Source organism: Lagopus muta, chromosome Z, assembly GCF_023343835.1.
Source record: "Lagopus muta isolate bLagMut1 chromosome Z, bLagMut1 primary, whole genome shotgun sequence".
NCBI lineage: Eukaryota > Metazoa > Chordata > Aves > Galliformes > Phasianidae > Lagopus > Lagopus muta.
This window is the reverse complement of record NC_064472.1, coordinates 8,188,300-8,208,656: the sequence shown is the minus strand read 5'-3', so window position 1 is coordinate 8,208,656 and position 20,357 is coordinate 8,188,300. Positions and strand designations below refer to the sequence as shown.

Sequence of the window (20,357 nt, the reverse complement as noted above, 5' to 3'; positions counted from 1 at the left end):
TTAAAACCAGTTTTTGGCTGGTCATGAGTGGCCTCCCCCAGGAGGCCTTGGTACTGGGACCACTCCTATTTAACATCTTTATTAAGGATCTTGATGAGGGGATTGAGTGCACCCTCAGTAAGTCTGCAGATGACACCAAGCTGGGAGGGAGTGTTGATCTGCCTGAGGGAAGAAGGGCACTACAGAGGGACCTGGATAGACTGGATCGATGGGCCAGGGTTAACAGTATGAGTTTCAATAGGGTCAAGTGTCAAGGCCTGCATTTTGGTCACAACAATCCCAGGCAACCCTACAGACACAGGGAGGAGTGGCTGGAAAGCTGCCTGACAGAAAGGGACCTTGGGGTACTGATGGGCAGTTGGCTGAACATGAGCCAGCAGTGTGCCCAGGTGGCCAAGAAGGCCAGTGGCATCCTGGCTTGTATGAGGAGTGGTGGTGAGCAGGACTAGGGAAGTCATCCTGCCCCTGTACTTGGCACTGGCGAGGCCTCACCTCAAGGGCTGTGTTCAGTTTTGGGCACCTCAGTACAGAAAGGACATGGAGGTGCTGGAGCAGGTCCAAAGAAGGGCAACAAGGCTGGTGAAGGGCTTGGAGAATGTGCCCTATGAGGAGAGACTGAAGGAACTGGGGCTGTTTAGACTGCGAAAAAGAGGCTGAGGGGAGACCTTATTGCTCTCTTCCAATACCTGAAAGGTGCTTGCAGTAAGAGTGGGGTTGGTCTCTTTTCACTGGTGACAGGTGACAGGAGGAGAGGAAATGGCTTCAAGTTGCACCAGGGGAGATTTAGGTTGGATATCAGGAAACACTTCTTTACAGAAAGGGTTGTTAAGCACTGGAATAGGCTCCCCAGGGAGGTGGTTGAGTCACCATCCCTGGACGTGTTTAAAAGCTGTTTGGATGTGGTGCTCAGGGACATGATTTAGCAGAGGGCTGTTAGAGGTAGGGTAGCACGGTTATGTGATTCTATGATTCTATCTGTGATTTTCTCTATGGAATTGCAGGAAGTCTTTGGTATAGCGTGGTGCTGAGGTAGAGAACAATGCTTAGCTCATCTGTGCACCAATAGGAAACCTCAGCAATTAAACCCTCTCAACTTTTCATCAAACATCTAACTGCCAGGTTTATGGTGAGAGGTTTCTCTGCTTCCTGGCACTTCCCTACGAGCAGCCCTTGTCTTGGGCTGGCACTGTCCTGGGCAACAGGATGGACTGGGTGAGATCTGAAATGCTTTTGTATCTCATATCTGTGAGTTGTTACCCACTTGTGTCTGTGGTCTGCATGTTCCTACTGTGAGTACTTGTTTGTATGTATAGATGTTGCTACATCTACATCTAGGGGCCAGATGATCCCAGCACTCTGATGTGCTACACAGCAAAGTTTGCTTGGAGCAGTATCTGGCCCAAGGAGCTTACACAACAGCCAGGATTGGTAGTAGGACATAAATTGCTCCCTACTGTCCCTGCAAAAAGTACTGAAGGACAATGAACTAATTGGCTGTGACCTATCTGCTCAAGAATATGAGCAAAGAGGGTATGTTCTGGGTAGGAAATGGTTTTGGTAAGGCAACACATCCTGATAACACTGCATAAGGGACAGGGAACATTTGGGCTGATTGCAGTCCGGCCTCGACTGCTTGACCTTAGCTCGTCACTGGATCCCAGGGCATGGAAGTAATGCTGTCACCAGGCTGTGTCTGGTGACAGACACATATACAGCCACATTGGTATTTCCTCTCTGCTGAATGGTTTGACTTAAAGGACAAAGGAATGATAGAAGAATTTTTTATCAACTTCCACTTGTTTAATATAAAAACCTGCACCCTGGAGGTCCCACTCTGCAGCTCTGACATATTCATCCCCAGAAAACCCTGATCAAGCCTCCTCCAAGGCATATACTGGCAGTCATTTTGCAAACAGAAGCTGCATGCCAGCTTGGAAGGGAAGTTCACTGCTCTGCTGCTGTCTGCTTTACTGCTGTACTCAAGGCATGAGAGCTCCTGATTGCCTGATGGGAAGGAAGATGGGAAACCAGCCAGCAAAAACTCAGCTGCGAGGAAAATTCCTGACTAGCTCTTGCTACATTTTGCTTCTTTGGGCCTGCTGGAGAGAGCACAACAGGGCTGTTCAAATGGTTTCTTCTACTTCATTCATATGTATGGCATAGGCTGAAGGTTGTTTAAACAAAGTCTGAACTGCAGACATACCTGACAGATCCCAGGCAAGCCAGCCTTTCCCACAGGCTGCATACTCTACGCTGGGGAATGATATATAGCACTTCTTGCACGGAGGAAAAGGCAGAAATATGGTTTAAATGAAAAAATAAATTGCATTTCACATGCTGTGTGCTACCAGTACTCCTTGATACGCTTCCACAGCTACGACTTCTGCATTTGCCACTTCCTCAAATCACTGACATATCCATCACACTCCGGTTTATAAAAGCCTCTGTGGTACATAGCGCTGTGTTTAGCAAGATTTGTCAGCTCCCTGTCCTTACTATCTGTCAGCATGAAAGTATTTCTTGGCTTCAGCTTTCTCCTGACTTTTCTAGACTCAGGTGAGTATTTGCTGGGTCCTGTGGGGCTGCAAGACTTAGAAGAGGTCTGGGGATGGGTGTTGCGTATGGAGGGATGTTCCTGGCATCTGAGGCATGGGAATCCCTCATACGAAGTTTGATATGGAGTGGGGTAAGCATTAGTGGGCTTGGGGTATATCTGAGACTATGAGTCCATATGTGGGTGAAGGTGGAGGTGTTCACAATATGAGCTGGCTATCTAAGCTTCCATGGTGGTCAACAGCAATCCAAGTGGGACAGTCACAGGAGTGATTTGAGTTACTCTATGGTAGACTTTGGTCAGCTGAATCAATATCCAGCCAACAGTGACTGCAGGATTAAGGGATTGGTTGATTTGCTCATGCCCAGGATCACACGATTTTAATTTAGACACCATATGCTACCTCAGCTGTCCATCAGTTCTGCTTGAGAAGAGTATTAGTCTTGTGGAGGTCTTGTGTGTCTTATGTGCAGACGTCATGGCTGCTGCAGGGTGCCTTACATGGCACCTGAGTGTTTTGGGGAACCAACTGATGCCCTGAATGCACTGATCTACATGCTGAACCTTTGGGTTCCATTTGTTGTATCAAGGAGGTTATGTTGTTCGTTCTCTCTCTATAAACTCTTTACTCCTTCCTAAGTTTCTCCTACTGACTGCCTGATACTCTGGTCTGCTTAAGAAGTTCTTGTCCTGAAGCAGTAGATAATCAGTAAAGTGGATTCCTCTAATGTCTACAAAGAGTTATGTTGTTCCCAGTTTGTCCATAGCACAGTGACTGCTGGCAGCCCCTCAGTCACCAATTCCTTGAATTCCCTTGCTCACTGCAAAGAGAAGATCTGGGGACTGCAAATCCAGGGACACTCAAACGCCCTTGTGGACAGAGGGATTTGTAGATATGCTTCTCTTAATATCCTCAGCAAAATCAAGCAAGCATTATCTACTAGAAGACAAGGCATGCTAGCCAGGTATCAGTAGTTAAAATGCAAAATCACAGCTCAGATAGGCTTCCCTGCACTTCCTTATATTCAAGATCATACTAGATAAAATAATAATAGGAAATAAATGCAAAAGAACCCACGTAACTGGAAAAATAAGAAAAGAGAAACATGAAAATTGCTGATCAAAAGCAAAAAGAAAAGAATAATAGATGAGAGGGGAAGTGAAATCCCTCATGACTGCTGCTCAGAAATATGCCTTGTTTCCTCATCCAGGAACCATGCTTCAGTGTGAGGTTTGTCACAGCATAGGAAGAAGCTGCTATGGCCCCATGGAAACCTGCAGTGGTGATGCAGACACCTGTGGCATCATTTTGCATGAAGTTACAATAGGTAGGTGAGATGTTTGCTGTGCCTTCATCCCTTTCCAGTGAGAAATTCCTCACTGGAGTCTCAGATGCGATGACACCATGCCTATTCATTTGAGGGGATCACCAGTGTCACTGGCACTGCTTTTGGGCTGTGCCTGTCAGGTCCCGGGAAGGCTGTTGAGCAGTTGCTGCTGTAGGAACCAGATGGAGGGGAAGGGAATAACATGGTGGTTAATGATTTGGTGCTGCCCCATTACAGGGGGGATGGCAATCCCTTCATTGATCAAGACCTGTCTGCCATCCAGAATTTGCCAGATGGGCCCAGTCACCATGAACTATGGGAAGGTGAAAGCGAGGAGCCTCTTGGCCTGCTGTGTGGGTGATGCCTGTCGGACAGCGTCTGTCTCATGTGAGCTCCCTTTGGCTTATCACCATCCCTTTTCTGCTCGCCTCTTACCAAGGTCAGGCTTTGTACGCTAAGCCATCGCTTGGCTCCTCACTCTCCTTCCCTTGTTAAAACCAATTGCATCCTATCTCTTTCCTCCCAGTGCCGCCAGAGAACAACGTGCCCAATGGATTCCAGTGTCCTGCCTGCTACAGCGTGGATTCTTTCCAGTGTGGTAACGAAACTGTGAACTGCACTGGATCTGAAAGCCAGTGTGTTGACCTGGCTGGCTTAATGAATACAGGTAACAGTCTTTTGCTTGGGGCTGTCTGTCATCTTTTTTGTTTAACTAGCAAACCCAGTTTAAGAGGGAGCAATACAGATAAATAAAAAAGGGGTGACAAGTGTGAAGAGAAAAATGAAGAAATTCAAAGCTTAAAAGGGGCGTGCTTAACTATGGTAAAAGGGCATGGGTGTGCTTTCCTTCCTCTTTTCCAATAGTAGCTGGGATCCCTTGTAGTATGGTATAACTGAGGTAAAGAACTGAACTGTTGTCATGAAACAATTTGATATGTGGACATAACCCCTGAATTTGCTGGCCCCAGCTAGGGTGCATGAGGATGAGCTTGGATTTAAACCAGTCACCCAGCTGCTGGAGCTTCAGGTGAAACTAATGCAGAGCTATCAGCTTCTTTATGCAAACAATAGGAATGAGAGAATCTGACCAGGGAGTTAGGAACCCAGCATCAACAGGAATTAGATTGCTCTAAGCCTGTTTGACCTGCTGTGTGTCCATAGCCATAGGCAGTTAGGTAATTTCCCACAAAATTGCTTGGAATTGTTAACTGACAAGGATTTTCTTCACAGATGTTTAGTTTGGCCCAGCAGGCTGAAGCTTTGGGAAAAGTATTGTTTCCAGAGTGAAGAAAAAAATAATCTAGTTTAATGAGGAACTGGGAGTTGTTGACTCAGGATAAGGTTGTCTGGCTTTCCCCAGGCTGAATTTCAGGTTACTTCTGTGTCCAAACTGCTGGCTAGATGTGGATATTTCTGTGATTACAGCACTTTAAGGTCTATCTATCATGTAGATGCTCTGGTGTTGGCAAAAGTTCCAGGCTCTCCCTCAGTGGGTACACATGCAAGACTTCTCGGTTGCTTTGGCTAAATGATATAAGGCCTTAGAGACAGACTTGCCTAAATGCATGGCTCAGCCTGTAATTCCTTTGAGACTTCTCAATCCTGGTCAAATTTTGGCAAAAAAATAAGTCATTCATCTCATATTTCATGAAAGGGTCGAAGTGAGAAGGTAACAATGAACACTGGGACTACTGTATCACAGCTCTCATCTCTCTAGGTAGCCAGGTGAGATGTAAATGGAAGAACTGAAGATTATTCCATAAAATACAACAATTTAAAAGCTTTTCAATTTTTAAATGGCAATTGTTTAAATTTAAAAAAAAAAAAGGTCTTGTTCATCAGTAAGGAAGAAGAAACCCTAAACACTTTGTGTTTCTAGTCAGTGAAGGTAACCTTCAAACTCACTCAGTAGAAGAGAGCAGGCAGGAATGGGCTTGGAGTCAGCTGGATGTGAAGAATATGCAGTACGTGAGGTGAACATGGGAGCTCCAGTGGCCAGGGAGGGAATAGCTATGGAGACTGTTTCCCCTGACCTGTGGAATGTGCTTCTTTTGCTGTGTAGGTGGACTGACTGTGAAAGCTGCCATGAAGGGATGCACCACCATTTCTGAATGCAATGCTGTAGGAGACAGTAAAAACAATCTGGGGATGATGGACATTAAAATAAAGAGGTTCCAATGCCAACCAGCTATTACACTGGAAATGCTGAGTTCTGGGCTTGTCCCTTCACAAAGTCTTTTCTTCCCTGCCCTATCAGGGTTCATCTTGGAGAAGTTGCTTTTCTGACTCTCGCTAGGACTGGCGTAAGCAAAGCTTGTGACAGCCAGTGGTTTGCTCCTGTTTGATGTGGTATCTCTTGTGTGCAGATTTTGTTTTCAGAATAAAGACAGTACTTACACTTTGTTTATTTTCTTTTTTATTTAATCTGATTTAAAGCTACATCTGTTCAATTGTGGTTGGTTCTGTTATGTTCTTAGAGTGCTCTGACCATAATAGAACCATGGGAGACTGCGTGAGGTGCCCATGCACCGCACAAGCAACAGAAGCTCTCAAAATAGCACTAGAATCTACTTCCACAGACTTAGGACAAGTCCTCTGCATTTGGCCAATCACTTTTCCAAGCTCTGAAGATGACTGGAGGTGAGCTCCTGGGAAATTCACTCTGACTAGAAAGGTAGCCTGCCCTTTTTTGCCTCCCTTATATCCTATTTTCAGTTGGATGCTTGTTTTCCCCAGGCAGACCTGAAGTATTTCCATTTCAGAGGGGAGTCAGTGATCCTTTGCTACAAGCAAACTGCTCCTGGCAAGAACATTTCTCCTTGTGGTTGTTCTTTTTCCCTTACTAGACACTGTTCTTTTCTATTTTAGTTTTCAGGATTATCCAGAATAAATGTTTACTTTAGGAAGGTTTCATAAATTAGGCAGCTTTCTATGGTGATAGATTGCTGGGAGCCCAACTAATGGAAATTTGTAACCAAATGCCTACTTCCCTTCAGATGGTCAAACCACACCCGTTGTTAGCTTAGCCTCCCCCCTTCTACGTGGGTAATTCCCACTAAATGGCTCTTCTGCTCCACTGCCTGTCCTGCTGGCTTTCCTCAGGTTGGTCCCACACAAAGGCACCTAAGAAAAACAGCGGTGGGCAACAATTCCATATCTGGGAGGTAGCACGGGATATTGGCAAAGGGATAAAGCAATGGGAGTTTTGGAAGATCATAGAATCATCTTCACGGTCTTCCTCTGGACCACTCCAAAAGTTCCACTGCTTTCCTGAGTTGGAGGCCCCAGGCCTGGATACAGTTCTCCAGATGGGGCCTCATGAGAGCAGAGAGAGAGCAGGGGGGACAATCACCTCCCTCACCCTGCTGGCCACCCCTCTTCTGATGCAGCTCAGAATGCAGCTGGCCATCTGATCTGCAAGCACGTACTGCTGGCTCATGTTAAGCTTCTCATCTACCAGAACCCCCAATTCCTTTTCAGAGCTGTTCCCAATGAGTTCTTCTACACATATCTGAGATTGCCCTGACCCCACTGCAACACCTTGCACTTGGTCTTGTTGAATCTCATTTAGTTCACATGGGTCCACTTTTCAAGCCTGTCCATCTCTGGATAAAGTCCCTTTCTTTTATTGTGTCAACTGGACTACTCAGCTTGGTGTCATCAGAAAACTTGCTGAGGATATACTCAATCCCACTGTCTTTGTCTTTGGTAAAGATACTGGAGGGCACAGATCCCAACGCAGACCCCTGAGGGACACCACTCTTGTCTGGCTTCCACCTTAACATAGCACCACTGACCACAACCCTCTGGCTGTGATCATCCAACCAATTATTTATCCACTCAATAGTCCACCCTTCAAACCCACATTTTTCCCATTTTGAAATAAGAACGTGGTGTCCAGGTAGATGACAACAGTTGCCCATTCTTTGTCCACCAACTCTGTCACTTCATCAGTGGAGGCCACTTTGGTCATGCATGATCTGTCCTTGTTAAAGCTATGCTGGCTGTCTCAGATCACCTCCTCGCATGCCCCTTAACATGTCTTGCATAAAGATCTGTTCCATGATCTTCCCAGGCGCAGAGGTGAGGCTCACTGGCCTGTTGATCTCTGGATCTTACTTTTTCCCTTTCTTAAAAATGAGAGTGATGTTTCCCTTTTTCCAGTCACCGGGGACTTCGGCTGATAGCCACGATTTCAAATAAGATGGACAGTGACTTGACAAACACATCAGTCAATTTCTTCAGTACCCTGGCATCCACGTTCTTTGGTCCCATAGGCTTGTACATGTTCAATCTTATGAGCTGGTCTCCGACTTGCTCGACTCTTATAAGTGGAAGGATTTTGCTCTCCCGAATGTTACCTAACGTGAGAGACTGGGGTCAGTGTTTTTCTATCAATTTCCAGATAAGTGAATCTTACTGGAAAAGTATTGACTTTTTTGGGGGGGGAGAAGGCTGTCAGATTAATAATCAAAATGCATGATTGCATTTGTCCTTACGAGCTCTGGCTCATGGTGCAGTGTTTAAGACATGGAGACATGGAGTAGCAGTGATCAGAAATGGAATTTTATCTCCTAATCAAAACTGTGTCAGAAAGCCCTAAGGAAAGCCTTGGTTACTCAAACAAGACCATAATGTGTGGCAGTACTGAGATGATTACACCTAGACATATATGCATGAATACGTATGTGACCAGTTTTTAACATGCAGCAAAGGGACTGACTGTTCTTGTAATTTACCCCTCCCCTAGACTTTATCTTCTTCCCAAACATTCTGAAACTCTTTTCTTTCTAATAGTCTCATCAAATTAATTGGGAGAGAATTTCACATTATCTATTATAATAAGAGGGTGTGAATCTGAGAGTAAAAATTATTTTTTGGGGTGGAGAGATAACTTAAAATACAGACTTAATGCAGGCAAAAGAGTCTGGTTAGGCTCAGTTAATTATTTTCAGAGGCAGTGCAGTTATGGTGTGGGTGTCAGAGAGAGAACACAGCTCCCCCTTTGCTGTGTAACAGCATGCTGATAATGGAGCGATTTGCTCTTACAGCATTTTTCCAAATCTGATAACGCTCTGGAATTAAAAAAATTCTCTATCTTTTTGTGCACGTACATTATCCCTGAATGCATCTCCTGCACGTTCATGCAGAACGTTTCAGTGTTGTCTGTGGTCTGTGGCATCCCCCTGTAGCAGGTCTTAATCCACTTCAATGCTTCAACCTTTCACTCTCTGTTTGTTCCACTTTGACCTGTGATGTTATCTGGACAGAAAAGCTTGGTGGTTTTGTTTAGCCTGATCAAAACTTGGGTGAGAAATGTCTAGAGAACCGTGGAAAAGAAGAATGTGATGGATATGCTTGGCTTCTACACTTGGCATAAGTCTTTTTGCATCATGAACAACAAGAGGCCTTGATGAGACTGTTCTCTGAACTGGATAGCTCAGTAATAGAGCTCACGGCCATGACTGTAAGCAAAGAGGCTACAGCTCTAGAACAGGTGATCTGCTGAAACCTCTTAAGGAAAAATAACAAGTTGCTGAAACATGTCAAAAATAATATGGTAAAATTATGGCTACAAGCCAGTGACTACAAGTTATCAACATAGCAGTCAGAGAAGACCATCTCTGAGCTATTCTTGCTGAAGCAGTTGGCTGCCCAGAACTTATCTCCCTTTGGTTAGGGTGCTTCTTGAGGATACTTGTCAAGGCTGAGATTCTTACTATGCCTGTTGGTGGGTGAAACTTTAGTCTTTAAAGCTACCTGTTTATGCTAGAATTTGGTGACTTAATGCAGTATGTTAATCACTGTGACTCTTGCTATCATAATGGATTCATGCTATCAGTCTACTTTCTATATTAAGCCAATTTGATGCTATATCACCAGAACTGTGCAACTGTTTGATATCTCCTGTGTCAGAGGAGGAGGCAGATAGTTTCAAAGGGTTGGGAAGCAGCTCAGTTTTGACTTGTAATTCAGTGTTGTGGCGAACAACAGTGTTGCAATCTGTGGCTGCATAAATGGGGGAACGAGGAGTGGAAATAGCCCTATGTCTTTATGATGGATGTATCAGTGCTTGGTCCTGATCCAGCACCCACATTTTGTAATGGCTATTAAAAACAGCATGAAATAAAATGCCTCACAGTGAAAATCTTCTGCTGTATTAACAGGTGATCTTACCGAAAAAGGAGATAGAAAGGGAGCTTGTTTACAGCCTGTAAATACGACTATATGGAAGAAAAAAAAGATCTTAAAGTGTTTTTTTATAAGCAAGAGCACAAATCCAAGGGGAAAAAACCTCTGTATCACCTCTGTGCATAGATTTCAGCTCTTTAGAGAAAAAGGTACCACCAACTTTTGATATGTGTAAATCCAGCATGAAGATCTTCCAGAGATGCACGCTTTAGTGGCAGGCAGGTTAGGGGCATTTCAGGCAGAGCTGGTAGAAATATGACAGACTGGAGAACAGAGGAAGACGATGAGTTAATGAGCCTTGCTGATGTCAAATCTGGTTCCTAGTGAGAGAGATGAAGCTGGAGTGTGTTCAGATAAAATAAACATCAAAGGTGGAAAAAACCCTAATGGCACCGATTTCCAGAAACTATTCAAGCAGTGAGACCTTGGTATCTTGAGCAAGGAGTAATAAACACAACGATTCCCTATAAAACAGTCACTGGGTGAATATGGGATGCTCCGTTGTTCGCAGGGTTAACTAAACAGGGTTTAACTGGTATGAAGCAGGGAGCAGCCCTGGTCATAGGCACTGGGGAGGGGCAAGGAAAGTTGTGGTCAAAACCCATCATAGTAAATGGAATGGTTCCTGCTGATTTTACTGGGCTTTGAAAAAGGCTTTAGACACCAAACTGGGTTGTTTCCATCTGTATTTTCTCTCCATAATGTATACAAACCCTACTCCCACTCAGACTTGTGTGCACTGACGTGTAAATATCATAACCTCCCTTAGATTTTAAAGACACTTCCACTAGCAGACATGTGAGATGTGCAGCTCTGTATGAGGCCTGCCTTACCCGCAGTACTGTCTGTACCAACAACACCTTTCATCTCTCTTTGCATAACAAAGAGGACTCAGACCATGGTTTTCTCTCCCCTGAGGAGAGAATAGGGAATATTCTCTATCTCCTGCCCTTCTCCCACTCCCCTCTGAAGCTTCTGATCTTTCTCAAATAGTTCAGCCAGTAGGAAATCCCAGTGGCAGCAGAAAGACAATCAGTGACAATCTATGATGGACATATGAATGTGCAGTATTTTGTCCAGTAGGTGATTTTGTAGGGGAAAGGGAGAGAGAGGACATGGGTTGCTGTTTGATTGAAGCACCTCTGAGCACTGGGGAGGTGTAGGACAGGGGAAGCTTAGGCCTGTGTCTGCACCATGTGGGGAAGTGCTTATCAGATACTAAAATGCTTTGGTCCCTTCTTGACAGAGTATCTAAAGTTGGGGAAGATTTGCTTCCATTTCCTGGGAAGCATTTCTGTGCCAGCACCTTCTCACCAGGATCTCAAGACAATGGAGCCTGACAAATTTATCTCTTTTTTTCGGTCAGAGCACAGTCTGGGGCTGTATTTGCAAAGGAATGTGAAGTGTTGCTGTTTCTTTTACGTAACAACCATGACTCTTCATTAAAAAGAAGTTTGTCCAGTAATCTAGGCCAGCAGGTCCTGTACATGTTTGTGGGATTCCATTTCTTCAAAGGCAAAATGAAGACAAACAGAGTGAACAAGCAATCTTTCTTGCAGATAGGACAAACATTTGTCTTGCTACATGCCAGAGACTAAATGATTTCTCCTGACTCTTTCAGGAATTGGGGCCATCTGACCAAAATGATCTTCTGCAATGCGTAATTGTGTCTATCTGAGCACGCCACCAAAGAACTGAGTAAATACAGCACTTGGAGATCAGATTCTATCTCTGTCAGAAAAAATTACACTGCAGGTTCCAATTTGTACGGAGGGACTCAACTGTTGTGCATGCCACCAAGACAGTTCCATAGGCACAAAACGTTAGATGTAGAGGTTTCTATCCCCAGGTTCCTGTCTTTTCTGGGGCACAAGAAAGCAATTGCTTCATAGCCCGCTGCATTAAAGAATTAGGCTAGCTTTGCTTCCAAAGCTGCATGGTCTCATCTCCTTACTCCTCACAAACCTCTACCAGACTGGTAACCCACTGTTCCCAAACCCTCACACATATTTGCTCTTCTCTGGACTGCATATTGTTAAGAAATACATTTGGTTCCCACCTTTATTGATGTTAGAGAGAAGGCGTCTCTCCCTCTCTATACATATCTGAAACTATGTTCTGAATCTTGTTCAGGCTCTTGGGAGTTCTTATATGTGACTAACTGAATGAAAAAAAAAACAACCCTTGTTCCTAAACTGCAATGACATTTAAGTCTTTCCAAGCAATCAGACCTCTATGTCTTACTGGTTATAAGGATGAGCGCTGATGTTCAAGTCGTTGCTATGATTGAACATTTGGTTGCTGCCATTGGGTACGCAGCCTTTTTGTTTTAGGACACTGCAGTTCATAGGAAGAGAAAGTTTCCTCCCACAGTTCTATAGCCACACTTTATGTCTGATTTTCTCCCCATGGAACAGGCTGTTGGGCCTCATTTTCAGAAACCTGTGTTACTGCATTGAGGAATTCAAATTTTCTGTTCCAATAGAATCAAGTAGGAAATATCAGAGCACAGAATAAGTTTTCATATCAGGTTTTTGCTGGAGACCTTCTGGGATGGTGTGGGCTTTCCAGAGAAAACATGAAAACTATTGGCAGGTGATTGCTGAAAGAGTAGTTGATTTGGGGCTCTGTGTAGGTCGAAAGGAGCTGTGAGTTTACAGCTCCAGGAAACTACAAAGCGTTTTGCAAACTTCAGTTAAGGACCCATCTTCCTGGATTTCTTGGATCCAAAGAGATTGATGCAATTTTGGAAGAAGCTTGTAGGACTTCTTTCTAAAATCTAGATTCAATGTGGGAGCTTGTTCATGTTGCGGGAGCTCATTCCTCTCTGAAGAGGTAGACACATTGGTAGGGAGTGTTGGAGGATGCCTGTCTATCAAATCGCTTTAAGGCTGAGGGTATGCTTAAGAGGTCAGGCATTTAAGGTACCATTAACTTCACGTGTGTAAAAGGATGCATTTAAGACTTTTTAAAAGGTTAGTTTCCCCCCTGCTCTTTCTATTGTGTTATTGAGTCTATGGTGGGCTACTCACACACAGCACAACTGTCTGACATACTGTGTGGTTAGCTAGAAGTTTTTGAGAAGTTTTTTTTTGAGAAGTTTTGAGTTATACCAGAGGAGGTTTAGGTTGGATATTAGGAGAAACTTTTTCTCTCAGAGGGTGGTCAGGCACTGGAATGGCTGCCCAGGGAGGTGGTGGAGTCGCCGTCCCTGGCAGTGTTCAAGAGGCGCCTGGATGAGGAGCTACGAGATGTGGTTTAGTAGCTTGTGGCACTGATAGGAATGGGAGGGTGGTTGGACTGGATGATCTTGCAGGTCGTTTCCAACCTTGTGATTCTGTGATTCTGTGATTCTGTGAGAAGTGTGACGTGGTGTCTTCACTCTTCCAAGCAAAAATGGTCTAATGCTATACTTGTGGTTTGATTTAACTGCCATCTGATCTCAAACTTTTACCAGGTTTTGTGGTCTCAGACCTTGAAGGCTCAAGAAATTTTTAGACATTAGCACAGAAAATTTCCTAAAATGGGAGTTGAGATCCTCAATATTCATGTGATGGCAAGAGCAGTGTTCTAGTAAATGCATAATGGTATTGTGAAATTCATCCTATTTCTGGAACTGACCGTACTACAAATTACACACCAAAGTTCCAGGAAGCTGCCAAAACTACTAACAGGTACCACTTGCCATGAATGTCTGCAAATTGAAAGCACATGGTGCTTAGGGCAGTGATGACCTACAGGAAATAGAAAAGCAACGTACGGTAGAAGTAGACCTGGTCATTAATGGAAGTTATTCAAGCATCTCCATTTCAAGCTTGTCTTCTCTCCAGTTTTATTTCGAAATTCCTGCTTGTGGGCTCCATTCACATCCCCTGGTGGGAGAGGTTAATGGGCACTTGTGACAGATAGCTGTGGAAATCTCTGGTTCACAGCCAGATGGTTGAATTTCAGTCCCTATATAAATCCTAATCAGTCTGCATCAGAAACAACCTGTGCATCTTGCACGTGTCTTTCTCTGCTGCCTTCTGTAAATAATTATTACTTTTTTTCTGGGGTTTTGTGGCCAGTTAAGCAAAAAAAGAATGTCCATGAGTAAGTCGAAAGTCTATGAGAGTTAGAGACAGAGGCAACAAAGGGAGCCTTGTTATTGTGGTCTATTGCAGGGTGCCTGATCAACCAGAGCCTGCTGATGAAACCTTCTTCCTCCAGCTACAGGAGGAATGTTTGCAGGCTCTCATCCTGCTGGGGCACTTCTATCATGACGCCTGGCAGAAAAGCAACATAGCGAACTGCAGGTGATCCAGGAGGCTCCTAGAATGTATCAAGGCTGACTACCTGAGCCAGGTAACAGAGCCCCATGAGGGGTGATGCAGTGCTGGGCCTCTTCCTTACCAATGCTAGTGAACTGTCTGTTGACATCAGGATTGGAAGCTGCCTAGGCTGTAGTGACCATGCAGTAGTGGAGTTCACACTCTTGAGGAATATTGGACAGGCAGAGTAAAATTAGGAAGCTTAGTTTTAGGAAAGCAACATTTCAGCTCTCAAGGGAATTAGTCAACAAAAACCCCGGGGAATTTGTCCTTAAGGACAAGGAAGTGGAGTGGAGCAGATCTGGCAGATCTTTAAGGAAGCTTTCCTTAGGGCACAAGAGCTCTCCATCCCCACGTGGATAAAGTCAGGAAAGGAAGGCAAGAGACCAATGTGGATGAATGAGGACCTGCTGTTCAATCTGGACAGCCAGGCACAGGCAGAGGGAGCAGGGACAGGTATCATGGGTGGAGTAGGGATGCTGCCAGGCTGTGCAGGGATGGTGTCAGGAAGGCCAAGGCCCAACTGGATTCAGCAAGGGGCATAAAGAAGAAAGGCTTCTATTGGTACGTCAGCTGGAGAAGAAAGTCCAGAAGGGCATACTGCCTCAGTGAGAAATACAGGCAGACTAGTAATAACAACCAAGGAGAAGGCCTACATATTCAATAACTTTTTTGCCTCAGTCTTCACTAATGACTGCTCTACACACAGCCCTTGAGTGGAGGGTTTGGAAGTTGGGAATTGGGAGAGCAATGCTATTGCTGGTGTAAGCAAAGATCACATTCACAGAATCACAGAAATCACAGAATCACAGAAACCACAGAATCACAGAAACACCAAGGTCGGAAAAGACCTACAGGATCATCCAGTCCAACCATCCACCCATCACCAATAGTTCTCACTAAACCGTGTCCCTCAACACAAAGTCTAAACATTCCTTGAACACCTCCAGGGTTGGTGACTCCACCAGCTCCCTGGGCAGCCCATTCCAGTGTCTGAAGAGTATTATTTCCTAACGTTCAGCCTAAATCTCCCCTGGTGCAGCAACTGCCTGAGGAAGATGAGCATCTGTAAGTCTGTAGGTCCTGATGAGAAGCATCTCAGAGTCCTGAGGGAATCAACTAATGTGATCTCCAAGTAACACTTGATGATATTTGAAAAGTGTAGGTGGTCAGGTGAAGTCCCTGATGTCCAGAAGAAAGACAGCATGGAAGACAGGGAGGTGATATGAGATATCTGGCATGGCTTCCCAAGGGCAGGTCCTGCCTGACCAGCCTTGTTGCCGTTTATGATGGTGTGTCAGTGGACAACAGAAGAGACACCAATGTCATCTATCTAGACTTTTGACATGATGCCCTATAACATCCTTCTCTCTAAATTGGAAATACATGGATTTGGTGGGTGGACTGTTTGATGAATGAGTAACAGGTTACAAGATTGTAGTCAGAGTGGTGGCTAATGGCTCAACATTCAGATAGAGATCAGCAATGAGTGGTGTCCCTCAAAGGTCAGTGCTGGGAGCAGTGCTCTTCAATGTCTTCATAGATTACTTCCACAGTAGGGTCAAGGGCACCCTCAGCAAGTTTGAAGATGATAGCAGGCAGTGTGGTGTAGTTGACATGCTCGAGGGACAGGATGCCATCTTGAGGGATCACGCATGCTGGGCAGTGCGCCTAGGGGAACCTCCTGAGGCTCAACACACCCAAGCGCAAGGCGTCGCACCCGGGTCGTGGCAACCCCTGCTGCCAGTACGAGCCGGGGGACGTAGGGACAGAGCACGGCCCTGCCGGAAAGGACCTGGGCATCCATCTCAAATGACTCTGTGATTTGTGATGATGATGATGGGGCAGAACATCCAGAGGAAGACTCTGATGCTGTTCAGGAGAGTCCGGAATAGAAGGGGAAGGATTGATGGGATCACTGAGGTGTGTGTGATGCATTCCCAGTACATATGTATCCCTTCTCATACTTGAAGGGACTTTTTACATGATCTGATAGTGACAGGGCAAAGGGGAATGGCTTTAAACAAAAAGAGTGGAGATTTAGGTTAGATTAGATGGTAGGAGGAAATACTTTTCTAACTTGTTCCTGTTATTTTATTGTAAATTAAGTTTTCTTACAATCTGTTTAACTCTGATTTGGAAATAGGTTGTAAAAACATGGACTTCCATCTCTGTCTTGGCTCAAGACAGTTGTTTTCTCCTACACTGAAGAGTAGGCTTGAAAACACAAGGATGCCTCCTCTTGCAGTTTGTCTGTAGTGAGCCTCTAACAAAGATACCTTATACATTTTTCCTTCCTCATATTCTCATTTCTGCTGACAATTTTAAGAAATCTGATTTTAGTAAGCAGCTAATAAGTAATTTGGTGATCATACAACTTTGTTATGCTATGCCACTAAGATACAAAGCAACCAATGGCTTTGGGCTTCTGGTGATTACTATTATCATTATATTTTACTTATTTAAAGAAAATTCAAAATTCTACTTAGTGTTAATAAATTCCTTATACAGCATCACTTGACTCTCTAGGAGCTAGAGGAGGAGCAGGATTGTTCCTGGTGCAGGATTCAGCAAGAGACAATAAAATGGTACAATAGAAATTAGCAGAAGGTGGGATAGAAGCTATTTTTTGGATGTGTCTTGTGGAGAAATGCAGTGACTGCAGGCAGAAATCATGACCTCACATTCTTGGCAGGTTAGATGTTAGTGAAATGGAGGCTATGGTCCAAGGAAGTTGAAAAATAACTTGGTGAATTTATTAAAAATGAAAACAGCCAAAGAGGAGAGTAGAAGGACTGAAGTAGAACAATGTGCCTCATCCAAGGCCAGAAATGCTGGTGGTTTTGCAGAGCAGGTAGAGGTTCCAGTAGCTAGTGCTGCTTTCAGACTAGCCTGCTGAATGCCCCTTTCAAGTCCCCGGGTACCAAGCAGGAGCGTCTCAAGTGGTACCTTGAGTTCCTGGGTCAAAGCTACATTCTCAAAGAAGAACTCTGAACCTGTACTAACTGGAGGTTGGTCAAAGACAGCAAGCATTGTTCTTCCCTATGTATTAAGTGACTCCTCCCTTGCCAATAATTTCAGCTCACAGCTCTCAGAGAGGAAAAAGAGCTTGTGACACAGCTCACTTTGGATGAAGTAAGGGCTAAACTCTGACAAAGCCAAAGAAGTGATGGGTGTGCATATGCATGTGTAGATACATATTGGAAGTAATTGATAAGTTTGTGTAAAGAGATGACTGGAAAAGGCCCAGAAGGAGCATTTTGAATAGTTTCAGTTCTTAATACGTTGGTTTAACTGTCCAAAATTTTGGCTCTTGAAGCCAACTATCTGATGCTGGTGTCTTTCTTGTGAGTAAAAGTTGCCCTATGCATCCTCAGACAGGTAAACTGGGTAGAAAAAAAACAGAAATGGGTAGACTTGAAAGGGAAGGATTTGGGTGGAAGTCATCTATGTCTTTGAAATCACTGCGTGGAAAGGCTTCCTCAGCACTGCAAGTGGTTTCTGACCACTCTCCTGCTGTGCGGAAACAATGTTATGGGCAAGGAGAAAAACATTACACTCTCACAGATTCAAAAACTTACTATTAGCTTAATTGAAATCTTAATGCAATCTAAACATAATAAACTCATTACTAGCCCAGTTAAAGTAATACTAATACTTATAATCCAGACTAACATAGAAAAACCTCAATAATAATAACAATCAATTTACTACTATCTAATCTCCCTCTGTTGTTGTTGTTGTTGCTGTTGTTTTGGCTTTTTTTAATGCTGTTTTCATGTTTGGACACCCTTTTGGGTCTAACTGTTGCTGTTTCTCATGGGTAGGAGAGAAAATGAACCTGCTGACATGTACTTCACTGTTAGCTTTCTCCAGCGACAGTCTCACCACTTGAAAGTTGAACTGAGAAGTGTCTCTTTGATAGGATGTATTTTGTTTCCAGGACTCAGGATTCTTTTTCTGGTTCTCTAATTTTTTTTTTTCCCCGTAATTTTTTTGGTCTTTGAAACAATGACTATATTCCTTAATTCCTACTTGTCTTTATTATTCGACACATTTGTATCTTTGCCTTCAGCTTTCAGTCTCACAGATGTCAGAAGAGAATCGGTGCTGCTAATATTTTTCAGAGGTGCTTGTGATGGGCAGTGCTGGCAAGCTTCCCCTTGGGAAGCTCAGTTCAACCCCAGAAAGTGTTTTCCCCACTTGCATTAACATGAAAAATAAGCCAGATGCAAATGCAAAAGAAGTTCTGTTTAATACACCTTCCCCGTAGCACACCTTGTGCTTCGCTGTGCTCGCTGCAAGGGCTGGCTCTGTTCGAGATGCGGTTGTCCGAGGGGATCAGCGTGCCCTTGCTCTCCTCGCGTTCGCAGGGCAGGACGAAGCTCCAGTCCCACGCTGCAACAGGTTCCTGAAGGCAGGAGCGGTGCTGCCACCTCTTGGAGCTGGGAATAAGGGACGAGCCCGGCGCTGTGGTGCGCGTGGGAAGGATGGGATGGTGTTTTGCTCGTGTCTTCCCCGTGTCCTGGTGAAAGAAAACCAGAGACTTGAAACAGGTATGATTTATTTCTTTGCAGGCCATGTTTTGAAATTTACTTATGATGTGGCTCTCTCCAGTCTCCAGGGACGGCGGTGAAATAAATGTCACCTTCCCAAAGCTTTTACTGCCTCAAAATGCCATTAAAATGCTTCACTGCTATACACATTACTGTAAATACCCCCATAAATGAAAAGGTGGAAACCAGGATGTTCTTAAATTACATTAAGCTCTGACTTGCCTTCTGTGTAGCTAACATCATTGTTTTTCTTCCTCTCCTTTGCTATTTCGGTGCTTATCAGCATAATATCTATGTATTACCAGGAATTCATTAAACAACAGCTGTTATGTTTAGTTCTCATTCAGCTGAGGGAAGCGAAATGTTTTTAATGAAATGATTTTGTCCACAATCTCTTCATTGGACTGAGTTGGTCTCTCCCTTGCTTTTTCACAGAAATGCACATGCAGATGCACATGCAGGGCTCTCCTTTTATGCTCAGGGAGGTACAGCAGAAAGTAGTAAGGTTCTTGATAGCTGTTAGCTCTGGGGTAAGTTTGCAGTGTGGCTGCCCCCACACAGACTCTTCCTTTTACACAAGGGGAAAGAGTTCATCACTGCTCAAAGGTACTGGAGGAGAGATTGTCGAGGACAGTCTTCATCCTGCCACAGATGCTCTCTTTAGATAGTTTGGGCTCCTGCTGTCAGGATCCTTTGAAACAAGGAATTAAGGTGATTTTCTATCGTATGGGAAAACAGCAGCAGAACATAATGTTGTTCTTGGCAACCCAGGGTTCAGGGAGTGCCCAGCATGGTCAAGCTTATCCATGCCTGTGTAAGCGTTGAGCTATTTTGGGAGTGATGTCTTGGAGTGCTATATGTTTGAGGTGGAGAATGGAAGACGCCTCTTCCCACTAGCATATCCTCTGCTCCACGAAGGAGCACCATAAAATATTACTGGCAGTTTCTGAATTGTGAAGAGCAAAAGTCTGATTTGGAGCTGCTGGGTTCAGACCCTCATGGTACACAAGACTCTGAATAGCGCAAGTTTCTTCACAATTTCTCATTGATTCTCTGAGATCTGTGCAGCAAAGGAGATCATGGTTCACTGCAATATGTAATCATTGGTGACAATATCAGGACTGGTAAAACTGGCAAACCAAAGTCCTTGAAAACAGCTTGTGAGTGCACAGCAGCATGACTGATAGGCAAGAGAAGCTCTCCAGAACGATCTGAGTTCAGTGAGGTCTGGGATGGCAATTTGATGGAGTGCCAAGGAGCCTGGAGATCTCACTTAGTGGTAATCACCTCATGGGATTGCACAGTAAAACTGTGAGGGGATAGCATGTGCCATCAGGAAGGGCTGTGTAAGGGACCTTCCCCAGAGCCCAAACCCACAGCAGCACACTTCCTGGAGTACACTGTGGCTCCTGCAATA

At 44.4% G+C, this 20,357-nt stretch overlaps 1 protein-coding gene across 1 annotated transcript; it reads left to right on the top strand.

Annotated features, from left to right (window-relative positions):
• The first annotated feature begins 2,408 nt into the window (after window positions 1-2,408).
• Window positions 2,409-6,267, top strand: LOC125687382 (phospholipase A2 inhibitor and Ly6/PLAUR domain-containing protein-like). Its single transcript, XM_048932505.1, has 5 exons — window positions 2,409-2,556; window positions 3,766-3,882; window positions 4,120-4,269; window positions 4,409-4,549; window positions 5,945-6,267. The coding sequence occupies exons 1-5, from the start codon at window positions 2,508-2,510 to the stop codon at window positions 6,166-6,168; spliced, it is 681 nt and encodes a 226-aa protein (XP_048788462.1). The 5' UTR covers window positions 2,409-2,507; the 3' UTR covers window positions 6,169-6,267.
• The last annotated feature ends 14,090 nt before the right edge of the window (window positions 6,268-20,357 follow it).